This window comes from Neocloeon triangulifer, unplaced genomic scaffold (assembly GCF_031216515.1).
Source record: "Neocloeon triangulifer isolate White Clay Creek 2 clone unplaced genomic scaffold, ASM3121651v1 ptg000014l, whole genome shotgun sequence".
Lineage (NCBI taxonomy): Eukaryota > Metazoa > Arthropoda > Insecta > Ephemeroptera > Baetidae > Neocloeon > Neocloeon triangulifer.
The window spans coordinates 13,861,619-13,875,225 of NW_026775556.1; the positions used below are offsets into that span (position 1 = coordinate 13,861,619).

General features: G+C 36.1%; 3 protein-coding genes across 3 annotated transcripts; 1 reads left to right on the forward strand and 2 right to left on the reverse strand.

Annotated features, from left to right (window-relative positions):
- The first annotated feature begins 95 nt into the window (after positions 1-95).
- LOC132199627 (xylosyl- and glucuronyltransferase LARGE2s-like) lies at positions 96-3,855 on the forward strand. Its single transcript, XM_059624493.1, has 11 exons — positions 96-271; positions 418-611; positions 790-1,025; positions 1,087-1,282; positions 1,349-1,563; positions 1,682-2,185; positions 2,342-2,522; positions 2,636-2,760; positions 2,820-2,975; positions 3,065-3,244; positions 3,299-3,855. Exons 2-11 carry the CDS (start codon positions 527-529, stop codon positions 3,599-3,601), a joined length of 2,181 nt encoding a protein of 726 aa, XP_059480476.1. The 5' UTR covers positions 96-271; positions 418-526; the 3' UTR covers positions 3,602-3,855.
- Positions 3,856-5,725: 1,870 nt separating this feature from the next.
- Positions 5,726-7,673, reverse strand: LOC132201015 (uncharacterized). The gene is made up of 3 exons (XM_059626874.1): positions 7,496-7,673; positions 6,458-6,650; positions 5,726-6,399 (listed from the first exon to the last, which is right to left on the reverse strand). The coding sequence occupies exons 1-3, from the start codon at positions 7,604-7,606 to the stop codon at positions 6,302-6,304; spliced, it is 402 nt and encodes a 133-aa protein (XP_059482857.1). The 5' UTR covers positions 7,607-7,673; the 3' UTR covers positions 5,726-6,301.
- Positions 7,674-8,296: 623 nt separating this feature from the next.
- On the reverse strand, positions 8,297-12,987 carry LOC132201754 (nose resistant to fluoxetine protein 6-like). Its single transcript, XM_059628194.1, has 10 exons — positions 12,765-12,987; positions 11,650-11,918; positions 11,181-11,399; positions 10,562-10,722; positions 10,330-10,498; positions 9,937-10,130; positions 9,552-9,693; positions 8,780-9,112; positions 8,585-8,693; positions 8,297-8,523 (listed from the first exon to the last, which is right to left on the reverse strand). Exons 1-10 carry the CDS (start codon positions 12,985-12,987, stop codon positions 8,297-8,299), a joined length of 2,046 nt encoding a protein of 681 aa, XP_059484177.1.
- Positions 12,988-13,607: the final 620 nt, after the last annotated feature.

Consider the following 13,607-nt stretch of genomic DNA (forward strand, 5'->3'; position numbering starts at 1 on the left):
TTTTATGAGCTAAATTCTCTGTGCTTGTATTGCAGGCGAGGCAGATCGAGGTCAACGCGCGCTTGGCTGCGATGCGACAGCAATGCCACCTACGTGAACTCGATTCACAAACAAAGGGGTGGATTGTATTTTTCGGTCAGCCGTCAGAAGATCTCCACAAATCGCTGATTATTTTAGATATTCCAGATATTCATTTAAAATTTCTGAAGAAAACCAACGCCTGCATAAAAATGACTAGCGCCCCGCTTTTTATCATCTAAACATCCTCCGGGTGAGTTGAAAGTTTCCTCATAATTCCAATATCTCTTTGTTTGTTATTAAATTAAGCCATTATTAAGTTGAGATAATTCACGATTGCCTTTTATTATTTTTTCTTATTACTTCTTTCGTTCATTAAATTAATTGATGCTTTTCCAGTGGAGTGCTATCTGGTGTGGATGAGACATGACCGTGTGATCGACAAATTTTGAAACCCAGGATAGCCATAATTGCCCGAAGGCGCAGTCAGAATGGCTTTCTTTGCAGAATGGCTAGACATCGGATGAGTCTGTTTGTGGGGGCCGTCCTTGTGTCGTGTGCCCTGCTCTACTATACCCTTTACATCCGTGATGGTACAATTTTGTATTATTTTATAGTTAAAAATTTGAATTTTCTTTCACAGAACAAAACAGAAGTGTATGCCACTGACTGTACTAACCCACATTTCATGGAATATTTAACCTCCAACAATTATGCTCAGAATTCGGCATTCAATTAATAAAAAAATTAATAATTGAATTTCCCTATCAGAGGCCGACCCCAACAACTTGCTGGGTTTCAACCATCGTGAGGCGCGGCTTGCTGAGCGGGTTCGCGAGATGGAAGAACAGAATCAGCTCCTGCGACGGCAATTGAGCTTCTCGCAAAGCCAGTTGATCAATGCTATGTCAGAGACTAGACGGAATGACTCGGCTGCTGTCGCAGAAAATACCATCACTTCATATGGAAGTAATGCTGAAGAGAGAAACCCGAAGTGTCCTAATAAGGTATTGATCGAGCAAGACTGACTGATTCTAGCTCTATCATTATTTGCGTTTAAATTTCTAGGAGCCTGAGGTGCCTAAATGTGAAGTAATTCATGTTGCTATTGTGTGCGCTGGCTATAACTCAAGTCGCTCCGTTGTAACACTTATTAAATCAATCTTATTCTATCGACGTAACCCTCTGCATTTCCATCTCATTTCCGACTCAACTGCACAGGTCATCTTGCAGACTCTCTTTAACACATGGAGCGTTCCTCAAGGTAACTTTTTAATAAGAAGGGGGTTAAAATTTCTACAATTATCAATTTTCCATCTTATTTTCACAGCGGACGTCAGTTTTTACTTGGCTGATAATGTCGTGGGAGATGTCTCTTGGATTCCCAATAAGCACTATTCCGGTGTTTATGGTCTTTTGAAACTTACACTGCCAAAGATCTTGCCCGAATCTCTAAAGAAGGTAATTGTTCTCGATACGGACGTCACCTTTGCCACAGATATTGCTGAGTTATGGAGGATTTTTCGGAAACTCGGACCTAAACAGGTGAAAATTTAATAAATTAAAAACAAAAAATAGAACACAAGTGCAATAATAAAATCTTTTGTGATTTAAATTTTTTTCTGATTTATTTAATTTTATTTAAATTAAAAATAAATTTCAGGCCATTGGTCTGGTTGAAAATCAAAGTGACTGGTACCTCGGCAAGCTGTGGAAAAAGCATCGTCCATGGCCAGCACTTGGTCGTGGCTTCAACACCGGTGTCATTTTGCTCCACCTTGCCAAGCTACGACAAATCGGCTGGGGCCATTTATGGCGGCTGATTGCCGAGCGTGACCTGATGACCCTATTATCCACAAGCCTGGCTGACCAGGACATCTTCAACGCCATCATCAAGCAGCACCCGTATTTGGTCTACACGCTGCCTTGCCAGTGGAACGTGCAGCTCAGTGACAATACACGTTCTGAACTTTGCTACACCGAAGTCACTGACCTCAAGGTGATCCACTTCAACTCACCCAAGAAGCTCAAAGTCAAGAACAAGCACGTCGAGTTCTTTAGGAACCTGTACTTAACTTTTCTGGAGTATGACGGGAACTTGCTGCGCAGGGAGTTGTTTGGATGCAACAACACCAAGACCACCCTCAAGGAAAAGGAGCTTAGCGAGGTATTTTGTTTGCAACTTTAATTAAGATTTTTGAGACAGCTGTATATAAATATCCATAAAAATATTGTTCTTCGCTTTTTCCCAATGGCATTTATTTTATTTTTCAATTAAATTATTGACAATATTATATTTTCATGTTATGTTATAATTTTGTAGTTAAACGAAGAGGATCCTTGTTACGAGTTTCGGCGAGCAAGGATCACAAGCTACCGCACTCACCTATACTTTTTGGACTTTGAATATGAACCTTCAGTTGATGGCTTCGATGTCACCCTCGTTGCTCAGCTCTCTATGGACCGTTTGCAGATGGTGGAAGCCCTTAGCAAGCAATGGGAAGGTAAATAAAATATACATTTTAAAATAAAATTTACAAAACATAGGACATAAGGACATAATATTATTCTGTTTGCTGTTTAGAAAACTAAAGATACATATTCTATTTTTTTCCAGGACCAATCAGCTTAACTCTGTATATGTCTGATGCTGAAGCGCAACAGTTCCTAAGCTACGCTCTTAGTTCAGAAGTACTCAGCGCTCGCAAAAATATTGGCTATCATGTCGTCTATAAAGAAGGGGTAACATTTTGAAAGTCTGGTGAAAAATGTGAATAATTTAATCAAAAAAATAAAAATAGAATTTCTACCCTGTGAACTTTTTACGCAACGTCGGTCTGCAGCAAGTAAATACGCCCTACGTGTTCCTAACAGACATCGATTTCTTGCCAATGTTTGGTCTTTACACATACCTGAAGAAGTCCATTCAGGTGCTCAGCCTGGATTCAAATAAAAAGGTATTTTATTTTAATTTGCATACTTGGCTTTTAAAAGCTTGATTCTCATTGAAAATTTGTTTTATATAATATTGGACTTTATTCTATAGGCTCTTGTTGTGCCAGCCTTTGAAACCCAAAGATACCGGATCAACTTTCCTAAAAGTAAAGCCGAGTTGCTGAGCATGCTGGACATGGGCACTCTGTTTACCTTCCGGTACCATGTTTGGACAAAAGGGCACAAGCCAACCAACTACGCCAAGTGGAAGATCGCCACCACACCTTACAAGGTAATTTTTTACAATAATTGGAGTGAATTTTTAATCTAATTGTCATGTTTGTAGATCCAATGGGAGCCGGACTTTGAGCCGTACGTGGTTGTACGCAAGGATATCCCAGAATACGACACGCGCTTTGTAGGTTTTGGGTGGAATAAGGTGTCGCACATTATGCAGCTTGAGGCTGAAGACTACGAGTTTGTGGTGCTGCCTAACGCGTTCATTGTGCACATGCCTCACGCCCCGAGCTTTGACATCGCCAAGTTCCGCAGTTCGGCGCAGTACCGTAAGTGCTTAAAGATATTAAAGAATGAGTTCGTAAAAGACCTCAACAAGCAGTATAACAAGGAGTTTGCTACTGAGGCGTGAAATTATTGTGATCCTCATAATTATTTATTTCACTTTCACATAGACTCGTAATGAGTATTAATTTAACAGTTTTTCATTCCAATGATATTTTGGAGGCAGACTCTTGTCTTCCTCTGCATGACCATGTTAAATGCAAGATTGAACTGTGTTTTAGTTTACTTGTTGAATTTGACATTTGACTCACTAGTGTCCTGTTTTCAAATTTTGTGTAATTTTAAAATAAAAATATTTATTCAACTTCGTCCTAACCTCAACATGTGCATTTACATATTTGAATATTTTTAAGGGTATTTCATTATTTGATTTAATTCATTTTAATGTCAAAGTTTTACCAATTATCTTATGAGAAAAACGTGGGGTAATATTATTTTCTTATTATTAACTAGAAAGATATAAAAACACTTGGTATTATACAAGGATTTAGCAACTTCAGTGAACCCAGCGCATTCACCTATGAATGATGCATTTTTTAATTTTATATCATCACTCTTATACTAAATTGATTTTGGGGGAAACAATTCAAGTTAATGTTGGAAATGAAAACAACTATATAATTCAAAAGTGTTTTTTATTTGGTCCATTTATACTCTCAGATCAGGCTCAGATTAAGTAAATTTGCCTACAAGAATAAATGAAAAGATTGTTAGATAAAGCTGTTGAATCAGTTAACAATTCGGCAACTTAAAGTAATTTAAAATTAGTTTTCTTTTGCTATCGATGAAAATTTTGCTCTTTGGTTATTGAAGTAGTTTTTATATTTTTTTTTATAAAATATTGAAACATTCAGTTTTGCGAGATTTGTTTATTAACCAATAATATTCAGTAAGAAATTTGCAACTATACATAATTTTTCTACAAAGTGTTGACAATTCAAACACATTGAAAGAACAGGTGGATTGCAAAATATAAATTTTACTCAAAGAAATAAATCCCATGTCTCCAAATGTATCAAGCTCGACCTGGTAGGTTGTTTGCAATAGTAGCGACGAGATGGTTGTTTGGTCGAGCACCGGTGTTAATCTTGACAACTTTTTTGTATGCGGCAATAATATCTCTTTTAATGCACATCTTTGTAGAATTCCTAAAAAAGTTTGATAAATCAATATAAACAGTTTGCATAGCGGTGTTAGCCTTAATAATTAATTTTACTTGTTCGTAAAATGAAAATGTGATGATAATTATAATAATAATGCCTACTTAATACGATTCCTGGGGGTTGATTTGATGCAGCTCTAATCCAGGGTTGGAGCATTAACACAAAATTGAACGTGCCTTGTCTGACGATGAGCCTATACTGTGCAAATAACCTGAGAACGTCCCGCTTATATAGCCTAAAATTTACTACAGAGCACGCCTACTGACGTCATGGATAATAACCTGGCGTATCAACGCAGACGTGACGGACCTGGCCCGCAGAAAACTATGACGTCGGCTGAAAACGTCACTGTTTGAGAGTTTTTGAGAAACTTTTCTCACACAATAAAAATAGCTATTCGTAGTGGTATTTGAAAATTGAATTTGCCTTAAAAGCAGCGTTAATCGCATTGTTAATTTAAAGGAGACACTCCATTATTTTATTGACAACAAATAAAAGCCAATTTTTGCGATTATTGGAAGACAACTAGAAATTTAAACCACCGCTGTAAAAACTTTATTTGACTATGCCAATAATAAGGATTCCTTGAGCAAAAACTTCATCTTTGCTCTGTCCGTGGAAACGGATCTCGGTCTCTCAAAGTATAAAAAAAACGGATTGTTTGCGGAATGGATTGGACTGATGTCTAGTTTGCAGAGTCGGTGATGTCCAAGCAGTATTATGAGCAAATAAACACACAATCTTATCAAACAGGCGTAAAATGAAGGTAACAAACAGTTGCAAAGGAATTTGAAGATTTTTGCAAACATATTTGAAAACTAAATTGCCTTTCTATCCGTGTCCAAAAAGAGAAACTTGTTCACTTTTGAATTCTAATTTTATGATGACGTATTAAAACTTGTTCTTGATAGAAGACAGATGGCTTACAAGCCTAGCATGTACGTTGAAATTGGGATGTGACGTCGTAAGTCAGTGCCGTTTGGGCATTAAACCGGTTTATAAAATTACTAAAATCAGGTTAAAAAAAGCTTATTAAAGACTAAAAATAAAATGCAGTTGTCGCAGTTCATTCAAACTTGGATATTGTTTATTTAAAAATTTTACAGTGAGCCAAATACGCCAAATAAAATTCTTCTTGAATTTTTTTTTTCTATTTATAACCTTTCCTTAATTTCCTTCACTGGGTCTAGTTATTGCAATAATGAAAAGGATTTATTTAATTTAAATACAAAATCAGCAAAAGCTCAAAATTAGCTCTAAACACTCACCATTAAATTATCATTTATTTTTAAATTTTGGTCCGCAAAATCGCAAAATTCCTTCAATAATAGTTTGGAAAAGTTCAAATTTGCAATGAATAAAAATAAAATTTAATGAATTGCACGCATCTAAAATGTGTAGCTGTTGTACAAAATTTTAATCATTTTAGATATTTATAAAATTTAAAATTATAAATGCCAATGTATTTGTGTTGGCAATAATAGGTATGTATAAAAAAAAAAAAATGTTTTGATTTACAAAAATATGCATATGGTGTGTTCTGAGTTTAAAATGTTAAGTTTCAACAAGGATAAACCCGTTTGCTCATCAATCTCATCATTTTATCATAATGCCCAAGCAGTGCTGAAGATTAGGACGCAAATAAGGATCAGCAGGATGAGAAACAAGATCAAATAATGACGTCGAGTTGATAGCGTCAGGCCTAAAATGCGAATAAGTAATATGATTGAAGTGGGGTTGGTCTTAAAGCTAGATATTACCAGGGTGATTTGGTCGACGCGGGTCTTCGCCATCCCCACCGTTGCCGAAGTTGGAGCCCCCTCTGCCTCCATCAGGTCTGCAATTAGCTCTATCGCAGGCGCCAACACTTTGACCGTTAAGTGACTCAGGGTAGAAGCCGTGGGGGTTTGCTCCTGTATGCTTCTTCCCTGATGAAAATTTTCTGATTTTTTTCTGAAATTTTGCTATTATTAGTCTACTTTATTTAAAATTTACCGTGCATTGTGCATTATTAAAATTTGTTACGAAAGAGTTGCATATTATCAATTACTTATTGGGCGTCATTTACAGGCAGGATTAAACCTAATGCTAGTGATTTGAGATTATAAAGTATTATAGAAATTGCCAAACATATTAAGTAAGCTTTAAATTTTAAATTATTATTTTTTACAAAATTGGCAAAAAACTGATAATCCTGCTCAACGTTCTCTACGCGTTATTCTCATATTATGGAAAAGAATGAGATTTTTTTTATCTTGTTTATTCTTCCCAAATAAAGTCAAATGAAAACAAATTACAATTAAGTGAAGAAACAGCAACACCTCTGGCAAACAAGTTGCTAAAACGCGGGGCCTCTAGAGAGGTCCGCGCCGTGATGGGCCGCAAGCAATTATCACTATCACAACATGACAACACAAAATTAATCACTAAAATTGCTGCTGGCACATGAGATTTTTGCAGGGGGAAAATTGTTGTACAGTACAGTCTTGATCAATTTGCATTATCCATCACAAGTTTGTGCACATTTAATTATACAGATGCAATCCATGCTATGAACCTGAAATCTTAGTTAGCGCCTTCAAGTGTTGTGTAGTGTAAGAAAGTGTCAATATGTTGCACGGTTTTATCCTGCATTTTGTAAAAAGCGTAATGTGCCCATAAAATAACCAATGAAAAATGCATAATAATAAACCTTTACTTACCAGTTGTGTAGCTCTTCAATTTTGGTCTTGTGTATTTATTTAATAATAATAATATAAAATGAATTTTTTATAAGCATAATATAATTATACACTAACTTTTGATTCCTTTGAAAAAAAGTCGGGGGCAACCTGCCCAGGTGAATCAACAAAATTCGTCTTGAAGCGTCGTTTCGGTGCATTGTGGCGGCGCCTATTCTTTTGTGCCATGATGACCTGCGAATTGCGATACACGACGTTTCGTCCTCTTGAATAAACGAGTGGAACGAGTCTGAAGTCTAACCTCCCTGCTATTTCAGAGTGAGATATAGCGATCCAAGCCAGTTCTCGAAGGTTCCAACCGTGAAAGTCGTAGACTTTATTTTGCTTAGCAGAAAATACCTTTTTTATTTTATTCATTTAATCGTTAAAAGAATTGTAAAAAAACCGATTTTTTTAATGATTCTATAATTTTTTTATTTTTTATTATAAGATAAATAAATATCAATAAAATATTTTGTTAAAATATTCAGGTGCCACATTCATTTTCCAATTTTTGGTGTGAGCAAAATTTTAGTCAGCGTAGATAGAGTACATTATAATATTGTGGCCACGTTAATGCTTTTTTATAATTGTTTCAATTTTTTTCAGTGTAACATCACATATGAAGTATTTTTTAACTGCAAAGCCTAAAGTTTATTTTGGTTAGGGTGTGATTCGATTTGCTTATTTATGTTCAAGAAAAATATACAATGACTTGCAATGTGAATGTTTTTTTTTTTTAACTTTGATAAAGAATATTTATAAAAGTAGGAAGATTATTTATATTTTCTTATCAAACTTACATAGTCTGAATAAAATAAATTATTATAATTTTATGTATTTTAAGAAGTAATGAAAAAGAAATATAAGGATAAAAAACTACACAGTAGTCTGCTCTATAAGTACTGGGACGTCATCAATTGTATTTCCAGTTGTGGAAGCTTCTACTGTATTATTTTCACCGCTATCTGTGGCGCAAATCTCTACATTATCTCTAACTTCGTCCTCTGATGGTGGGGTGGCTACTAGTGAGAGTGGTGGTTGCTCATTTACAGTGTGTTCTCTTATGGGCGCTCGTCCATTATTTCTTTGTCTGTTGCTCGCTTCTGAAAAAGCAAAGAGAAACCGTCAAAATATAATTTTTACTTGTGTGTTTTGCCGTTTTACTTTTTTTGAGGAGCATTTTTTGAATTCCGCCTAGTGGTGCTTCAAAGAACAGGTGAACAAATAATGCGATAATGAAGGAAATGGTGATGTCGCCAGAGGCCATCCAGAACTGGAAATAACAAAATTTAAAATTTATGAAATTAAATCAAATATAAACTCTTCTTTCAATGTTTAGTTAAATAAATGTTTCCTTACCAATTTTGGGAAACTCATGAACTCGGGCTGGCGTAGAGTTGCGAGCGTATACAATTGCACCGCGCCGTGCGTTAGAAAGGCGCAGTAGGTCAGTCGGCTGAGAGGCAAGAAGGCGTGAATTTGCAGCAAGGGTTGCAGGATTCCAAATCGCGTTGTGCATCCACCAACGATGACCCAAGCGACGGTCAGTGCCCAGCCGACGCGGTGCAGAGAAGCGTATGCCGCGTTTTCAAAAGCGAAATATTCTCTGCCGGGTATATAAAACACCCACGCACCAAACATAGACGACAATCCGAGCACTGTGGCCACAAGAGAGCAGATCCACATAATTTTCTAAAATGATTTAGAAAAATTAAATTTTTATTTAACCTTCTCAGATATATAGGAAATCTAAAGTTTGTTCCCTTCTTACTGGCATTAATTAAATCAACAATTACAAGTTTCGTACATATCCTTTACTGTTAATTATTCCTCTAATTTAATTTTCTGAAACTTTACAAGCTTTTAATGCAGAAAAAATAAAACATTATCATAGAACCACACAATATAATATCTTATTGTCAGTATACAATTAATTGTTCAATGTTTTCATGACTTCTGACTGCATTGAATGGAGAATAAATAAATAAATCGTGAGGAATTGCTAAATCAAAATATTTTTAATTATAAATTGAATGCCAACATTCAAAATTGATTTCAAAATTTTATTTAATCATGTTTTTGCTTTTTTCCAATAAAACTTGTTTAATCTATTTTCATAAAAATAGCTCACCTTTGGAATTTTGATATCAGACAGCTTCAGGATTCCATACAAATAAGCAGCAGCCATGCCTATGAAATAAGGCGCCGCGCGATTGTGACTCTTCATGTAGACTGCGAAGTAGTTCTTGTTAGAAGGTGGATCTTCCAGCAAGCTAAAAATTACAATTTATTTTTTATTCTTAATCGAAATCCTTTAAGACATTAGACATTATGCAAATTTTTTGAAGCAGTTGTCAATTTACTGTTGCTTTTTATTCGCGGTGGCAACTAATCGTCTCAAGGTTAGACGGACACGATTATACATTTTCGCATTAATTTAAAACTTTCTCTTCCTCTCCTTGCGAATTTTATTCTCATGTATTAGTTGCATAATTTTTGAAATAAAAAGAGCGTACCTCATATAAACGCGGAGAACACCGATATACTCGCCAATGAAAGTTACCGCAAAGGGAATGACGATGGCGAGAGAAATCACGCCACCCAGCAGAGCCAATCCTAGTTTCGGCTTCTTGTACAGAGGGATGACGATCAAAGGCGCGATCAAGAAGTAGTGCATGTCGCATGCTATGTACCAGGATTGGAACATACACTGAAAAAATACAGTAATTAATAAAAAAATAAATTATAGAAAAAATTTAACACATATATTGACAAGTTCCGCTCTATATTTTATATTCCATTCCCTCTGACATGCACGCAATTTATTTTAAAAATATATTAATATATATTATGTTGATAAAATTAATACATTTTTAGGACGACATGAAAATATAAAATTTGAAACTTACCAATCGTTCCGCGTTTACGTAGTTGTTAATGTAGAGCAAATTAGTCCACCAGTTGTCAACGCATCGTTCCTTCTCGAGACCAACCCTTGCTTTCCAGATCGGCCCTGAGTCTACTTTGTTTAATAAGGTGGCGTAAAACGCTACAACCATCATGTACACGGGTGTCAATCTAATTGAATAATTTATGATTGCTAGCGAGGAAAACTAAAGTCACGCAGAAATAAAAATATACCTCATCCAGCGGTAAAGGTAAAGCATTGGGACACTGATATTCTTTTTCTTGTGAACTTCCAACAAAATTCCAAAGCAAGTCAGGAAGCCGCTGAGAACAAAGAAGGTGTCCACAAGGAGAGTTCCATTCAAAAGGACCATATCCTCAATTTTTCGGTATCGCTTGAATGGACAAAAAATTAGTAAATAGTTTATACTTAAAAATTAAAAAAAATCCACAATACCTCTTCAAGAAACTCAGGGTTGAAAAAGGGGCCACCATAAGTGAACAGGCAACGGTGCCCTAATATGATGAAAACCATTGAAAAGAGACGAAGGCCGTGCAAAATTCCCATATCGTCGGTTGGGTCCGGTTTATTTAGTTTCTCCAAATTGGTGCAGGCCGAAAATGTCATTAGCACCTCTTGTCCCGTGGCTGCGTTATGACGTACATTTTATAAAGATAAGCTTATTATTTGAAAACAAATATACTTAAGGGTTTTTCCTCGCCAACCGGTCGTTGTCTGTAAATTGCCATGTCAAAGAAAGACGCCGCCAACACAACGCCAAAAGTCAGGAGGATGATTGCTCTAAAATATAGGCAGCAATAAATATTTTGTTTTGAATGTGGCATTATTAACTTGCATGACTACAAAGTCACTAGTGTGGAAGGGTTCGTGACCAGCCAGGGTGCAAAGCTGATCGTCGACGGCCACTTTCAAGCTGACGGCGTGTCTTTTGCGTAATGGTTGCAGGGCGGCATCAAGAGACGTCTGCAAGTCGGCGGCAGAACAACTGGACGGGATGCACGTCGCCCAGTGGAAAGAGTTGCGCGGCTTTTTCGATGGGTCAAATGGGATCTAAATTTGCAAGCGTTTTTTAATTTCAGATTATAAATTTTATAAATTAATCTCTGTTTAAAATTTAAATAATGTGAACAGTGACTATTTATAATATTTTAAGGGGAAACAAAATTTTAGTTTATCAATATAAATAGCATCTTGAAAATATTTATCATAAATTTCATGCTTTTTTACGATAATTATCATTTTCTTTATTTTTGTTTCTTGAAAAGAATATTTGAGTAACAATAAATTTATAATTACACACCATAAACTTTTCCCAAGCAGAAGCTCGGGGGTCATACTGCAAACTGAAAGCGTGCGGACGGTCGATTCTGTTGAAACCAGGGTATGTCTCATGCTCAGGCTCAATTACGATTCGCGCCAGGCAGTACTGTGCTTTGACAGGTGCGGTCAAAGGCACAACTTCCGTTGGTGCTTCTTCGGACCCAACTTGAAGGCACTCGTCGAAATGGCCCATTTGGAATGTGGACCCGGCCAAGAGGCCCACAGGGACTTTTGCACTGGCGTCGAACACTGGTTGATTAAAAATAATTTAAATTGAATGGTAACACTCGATGTGGATTTCATAAAAGATTGAAACCGGGCGAACCTCGTTGCAAAGAATTCCTCCCACTTACAATTAGTTTTAGTCGGACACAAGAAACCCTAGGTTTAAAGTACCAGCAGACCGCAGGTCGCCTTTGGGGTCAGTTGTCCTTTATTTTTTATTTTTTCATTGTTCTTTGCAACGAGGTTCGCCCGGTTTCAATCTTTTAAAAAATAATTTAATTTTTATATAATTAAAATAAGCTCATGAGAAATGGGTGACCAATTAAGAGAGAATTTTTTTTTTATCAAATTGCAAATTTAAATTAAATGAAGTTGAATTATTTCATAAATTAATAGAAATAAAACATTATTATTTGAAGCTCTTAGCCCTTCAAAAAAGTCTGCTCTTTTTAGTTAAAAACGAGATATTCCTTTTTATTTGCGCGCGCGAAAAGCGTCCGTTGATAAAATATATTTGCAATTGAAATAAAACTTCTGGGGATCCCCGATTTGAACTGTATGCAGTACACATTATTGTTAGACCTTTTAAGCACATTTCAAAACTCATTCCCAGAACTAATTTTTCGTACGTGCAGACAGAGAACGTACGGTGGCATGCGTGAAGATAAGACGTCTCTGCAATTAAATTATAAATGATAATAAAGTTGCGCGGTGCGGAGTGAGCTCGCGTGGGTTTTCCAAAGTGCGGATTTATTAAAATGTGTGTATTAGTCACATCCGCTCGACCATGGCAACATTTGCTCCTATACAGAAGTGCGTTGCTATAGCCAATGATGAATGAAACTTTCTCTTTTATAAATTTAGCCTTACTTTTTACTGCCCACAGAGTGAAATTCCTCAGATGCGCGAGATACAGCAAACTGTCGATTCGGCATTGCTCGTTTTTAATTAAAGGAGACGCGGGGGCGATGAATGCCTCAAGCTGATCTTCCTCTAGAGTGCCGCGCTTGTAGAATTCCAAGCCCTGGGCCGGGGCCCAGTGGGCCCACAGGAGAGCAGCCAGCAGTACGCCAGCCAACCGAACTGATGCCATCACTTGCGAGTAACTGATTAGAAAAATCGCGCTAGCTTTTTTCCACAGCGACGAAGGATTTTTCGCAAACTCTGGTTTGCCTAGATCGCCGGCGGTCAGTGCAGTTTATTATGCAACGAGAAGGTCGGCTGCGGACGTGCATTATTATTGCAGTTCTAGTAATACATAACAAGTAATGCGCTGCAATGCCGACAACTTCCAGGACGGTCGTCGGAGAAAGTTTGCATGGGAGCTTTGACCTTGGCACTGAACCTCTAGTACGAAGATAAAAAATAGGAAAACTTTATTGAACTGCATTTTTTTCTGCGACTTTTTTGTTTATTATTTGTCTTAGAATGTTCAATTATTAAATTTAATTATAATTTAATGAAAAATTTGTTTATAACGTCCACAGCATCCAAGTATTATATATAGTGTTAGTGAGTTAAAAATAAAATAAAATAACACTCTTCTGATAAAATTTAATATTAATTATTAATTTTTTTTATAAAATATTGTAAATTTGAATTTTTATTGCGTAAAAATATATTTATGCATATATTATTTTTAATGTAAAAATATGACATTATATATTATATTAAAATAAAAGTAAAAAATAAATAAAAAAGACGAAGACAAAA